The 969-nt window shown below is 52.8% G+C and overlaps 1 protein-coding gene across 1 annotated transcript; it reads right to left on the bottom strand.

Moving 5' to 3' along the window:
• Positions 1-38: 38 nt before the first annotated feature.
• Positions 39-642, bottom strand: LOC105682000. The gene is made up of 2 exons (XM_012393653.2): positions 553-642; positions 39-503 (listed from the first exon to the last, which is right to left on the bottom strand). The coding sequence occupies exons 1-2, from the start codon at positions 640-642 to the stop codon at positions 78-80; spliced, it is 516 nt and encodes a 171-aa protein (XP_012249076.1). The 3' UTR covers positions 39-77.
• Positions 643-969: the final 327 nt, after the last annotated feature.

Raw genomic sequence — 969 nt, 5'->3', positions numbered from 1 at the left:
TTCTATTTTCAACTGATTTCTAATTCGAATTACTTTACGATATTATACTCGGCTTTTCCTGGCAATCACATCTGCCCTCAGATGTACTCATCATCACTAGTCGCACTTGCATCACTATCATCAACACTCCACCACTTCATGTGATCGGCTGCCGTGGAAGTTGTACGTGGCCCTTCATGCTCGCCCTCCCGCTGCACTATGTACCGGTCATTTCGCAGGACTTTTACCACCCGATACGGTCCAAGAAACTTCGGGTGCAGCTTTAGCCCGGGGCCGCCCTGCGTCCTCTCGATCGCCACTAGGTCTCCCGTCCTGTATGCTCTCGCCTTCTTGCGCCTTTTGTTATACGCCTGCTTGTTTCGAGCTTGGATTTCCTCGATCCGTCTCCTTGCGTCCGCACGCAATTGATCTCGTTCCTCTTGGAACACTGCGGCCTGTTCGCTCTCGATTAGTTGCCTGATTTGCAGATCGTCTCGCAGCCTCATTCGTGCCCCGAACAACAACTGGAACGGGGAAGCATTCGTACTTACATTAGGAGTTGCATTTAAGTACCTCTGCGCTGCCTCCAGGTGTTTGAACCACTTGCTCGGCGCTGGCGCAGATAGCTTCGTCAGCAGTGGAATAAGCGTCCGGTTCACTCATTCTACTTGTCTGTTTGCCCGCGGGATCCCAGTTGTAGTGCGGACGTGCTGTATGCCCTCCTCACTGCAGTAGTCTTCAAAAGCGCCGGCCGTGAATACTGTCCCGCGATCGGAGATGATTCTCCTCGTGTTCGCAAAGCTCACAGACTACTTCTTCAAGCGACTAATGACCTCGGCAGAACCCGTCGACTTGGTGGGATACAACCAGACGAACTTCGTGAACGCGTCCACCACCACAAAGATATGCCGATAGCTTTTTTTGTAGAGGGTAACGGTCCAAGGTGGTCGACCCCGTTGACGTCTCTCTTAGCGACTGCGTCTCCCCGCG

This window comes from Bombus impatiens, unplaced genomic scaffold, assembly GCF_000188095.3.
Source record: "Bombus impatiens unplaced genomic scaffold, BIMP_2.2 scf_3900, whole genome shotgun sequence".
Classification (NCBI taxonomy): domain Eukaryota; kingdom Metazoa; phylum Arthropoda; class Insecta; order Hymenoptera; family Apidae; genus Bombus; species Bombus impatiens.
The sequence above is the reverse complement of the archived record's forward strand: the minus strand, read 5'-3'. Positions and strand labels throughout refer to the sequence as shown.